Source organism: Hevea brasiliensis, chromosome 15 (genome assembly GCF_030052815.1).
Source record: "Hevea brasiliensis isolate MT/VB/25A 57/8 chromosome 15, ASM3005281v1, whole genome shotgun sequence".
Lineage (NCBI taxonomy): Eukaryota > Viridiplantae > Streptophyta > Magnoliopsida > Malpighiales > Euphorbiaceae > Hevea > Hevea brasiliensis.
The window spans coordinates 69,379,017-69,381,947 of record NC_079507.1 but is presented as its reverse complement, the minus strand read 5'-3'; the positions used below and the strand labels follow the sequence as shown (position 1 = coordinate 69,381,947).

Genomic DNA, 2,931 nt, shown 5'->3' with positions numbered 1-2,931 from the left:
CTATACTTAAATTAAAATCTGATTAATATTATCAAAATCTAAGCTCGTCCTAAACCCTATTAAAATTTATTCTCAACTATTCCTACCTGTCCCAAATCTAATTATTATTATAAAAAAATATAAATTGTTTTAATTTTATATATTTTAATTAATATTTTGTATAAAAAAATTATTTTAATTAATAATTTATATTTTAAAAATTTAATAATTTCATAAAATATTTAAATTATATTTTATATAAAATAAAAAAATATAAATATTATTATATAAAATATATATTTTATATTTAATTAAATATTTATATAAATAAATTCAAATAATAAATACTTAATATATAAAATTTAAATTTATTATATATATTATTTTTTATATTTAATCACATTTTAAATTTAATTATATAAAATTATTTTAATTAATAATTTATATTTTAAAAATTTAATAATTTCATAAAATATTTAAATTATATTTTATATAAAATAAAAAAATATAAATACTATTATATACAATATATATTTTATATTTAATTAAATATTTATATAAATAAATTTAAATAATAAATATTTAATATATAAAATTTAAATTTATTATATATATTATATTTTATATTTAAACGCATTTTAAATTCAATTATATAAAATCAAAACCTACTAACCAAATGCCCACAAAAATTTGATCATTGCCATCCCTAATTCTACGTGGAATGAACAAGCGCCGCAGCTACATTAGTATCCTAGTGCGATTCTGCACCATCATTAATGACAAAACTACCCTCCTAATGACCTAATTTGTCAAACGTACAAGTCGATATAGCAGCTGATGTCATTAATCACGAGAAAATCTAATGAACCTCCTCACTATAAAACTGGAAGATACTTGCGCACTCTCGATTCTACTCGGCTCTTAAACCCTAGCCGCTCCCTTTTGTTTTCGTCGATTTTCTTCTCAAAGCCAAGGTAAACTCTTTTCTTAATCCCTCACTTACGCATCTATTTAGTTTGATTTCGATTGATAATTGATGGGTAAATAGTTTCTTCGTTCATTATCAAGATGTTATAATTGTTTGGAGCTGGGTTTTTGAGTTCTAATAGAGATTTTCTTTTATTTTTCTTGTTGTTTTACTGGCGTTCGTTGGCAAATCATGTATGTTCAGTATTCTAAATGGCTTTTTGTAACAAACTTGGGAGCCTGGTGAGGCAAAACTTTTCCCAGAATGGGCATGTTCAAATGGCTTCTATGTTGAATTCTATTCGGTGCATGTCATCTACGAAGCTTTTTGTGGGAGGTATTGATAAATTCTGTATCATAACATCTGTTATATATACATGGGTTGTGTGGTAGTGCACTAGTGCTCTGCGTTTAACTTTGGGGTGTTTTTCTGTGTTTGAAGGTCTTTCATTCGGAACCAATGACGAGTCTCTAAAGGATGCTTTTTCTGGGTTTGGTGACGTGGTTAGTGGTAAGTTTTAATATTCATCTTATAGCGGGATATACTTCTTGTAACTTCAATGAACGGAAATTTGATGTGAATGCAAAAGTCAACTGCTAAGAGCTTATATGATTTTGTGCTTTATCTTGTTCTGGTCAAACCCATATGTGTTGTGCAAAATTCTTTGTGAGCCTCTTGGGGGTTTATTTGAGTTCTAAGTTGTGAACTGGTGCCACTTTGCACTGGCTTGCAATTTTTCTTTTTACCATGTAAATTCTTTTGTTCCTTCTGTGGTAATTTTGTTTTTAATTATTTTGTCTTTGCCACCATAACATGACTCCATCCAATCTAACAGTCAAAGGTAGTTATCCAATTAAGTTTTACTTTTGTAAAAATAAAGTTATCATAGAAAATGCCATTTTTGTTTCTTAACAATGTCCGAGCTAAGGTTTTTATTTTTTATTCTCTTCCCTTTGCCCATCTTGAACACATTAGCAATGGCAAAGCAGTAGTTGCATATTTTGGATGCCAATATAAAATGATCTCTACATGGCTGCTTATGTTATTAGCTTAATTATCCTTCTTTAGCTATTAGCCAATATAAATGTTTTCCAGCAGTTGCTCGCCTGTCCTTTAACTTAAAAAAAAAACATATTTATGTATGCACTTTTGTGCACCAACACCATGGGTGTAGAGAACCGAAAAAGTGGATATTTTTGTTCTTGGTAGTGTTATTTTGCTGATTCACATTGTTGTTCTGTTGCACAGCAAGGGTTATCACTGATAGAGATTCTGGGAGGTCAAGGGGATTTGGGTTTGTTGACTACTCAAGTGTTGAGTCTGCAAGCTCAGCTTTGTCAGCCATGGATGGCCAGGTTAGAAGTAGAATTTTTAAAGTGATATTTAGCAATACTTTTCTGTTAAATTACATTCTGAGTTTTATGTGCGACTTTTTTAGGAATTACATGGGCGAAACATTCGTGTGAGTTATGCGCAAGAAAGACCTAGTGGTCCACGTACTTTCAACAACAATTTTCGTGGGAATGGAAGTTTTGGCGGTGAAAGCGGTTTCTAAGTAGTTGTTGCCATCAATGGCCCTGCTATTGTAGCTAGTTATTACTGGTTTAGACTTCAGAATATAATTCTCTTATTTACTTGGATCATATTTGCTTATGTATTTTCTTACAACTTTGTGGCGTTTATTGCATATTGTGTGATGGCTTGGTAAGTTAAAATCTAGAGATGTGCATTTGTTGTTTTGCATGCCCTGCTACAGAAGCATATTGACTAAATGGTTCACTGCAAGGAATTTACATGATCTGGCCTTGCAAAACGGTAAAATGCTAGTAACTACAGGGAGGAAGATTTCTTTTGCAGCTTTTGGGAATTAAATGGTTCCCTATGAGAGCATTGCCTCAAGGCAATTATGATCTTCTGGCCTCTTTGTAGTTGGTTACTTTGGGGAAGCCCCAGGAGCCAGTGCCATCCATTTCAGTTGTTAGTTG

The 2,931-nt window shown here is 30.5% G+C and overlaps 1 protein-coding gene across 1 annotated transcript; it reads left to right on the top strand.

Annotated features, from left to right (window-relative positions):
• Positions 1-802: 802 nt before the first annotated feature.
• LOC110671683 (glycine-rich RNA-binding protein 2, mitochondrial) lies at positions 803-2,689 on the top strand. The gene is made up of 5 exons (XM_021834220.2): positions 803-953; positions 1,151-1,282; positions 1,388-1,456; positions 2,195-2,301; positions 2,385-2,689. The coding sequence occupies exons 2-5, from the start codon at positions 1,159-1,161 to the stop codon at positions 2,499-2,501; spliced, it is 417 nt and encodes a 138-aa protein (XP_021689912.1). The 5' UTR covers positions 803-953; positions 1,151-1,158; the 3' UTR covers positions 2,502-2,689.
• The last annotated feature ends 242 nt before the right edge of the window (positions 2,690-2,931 follow it).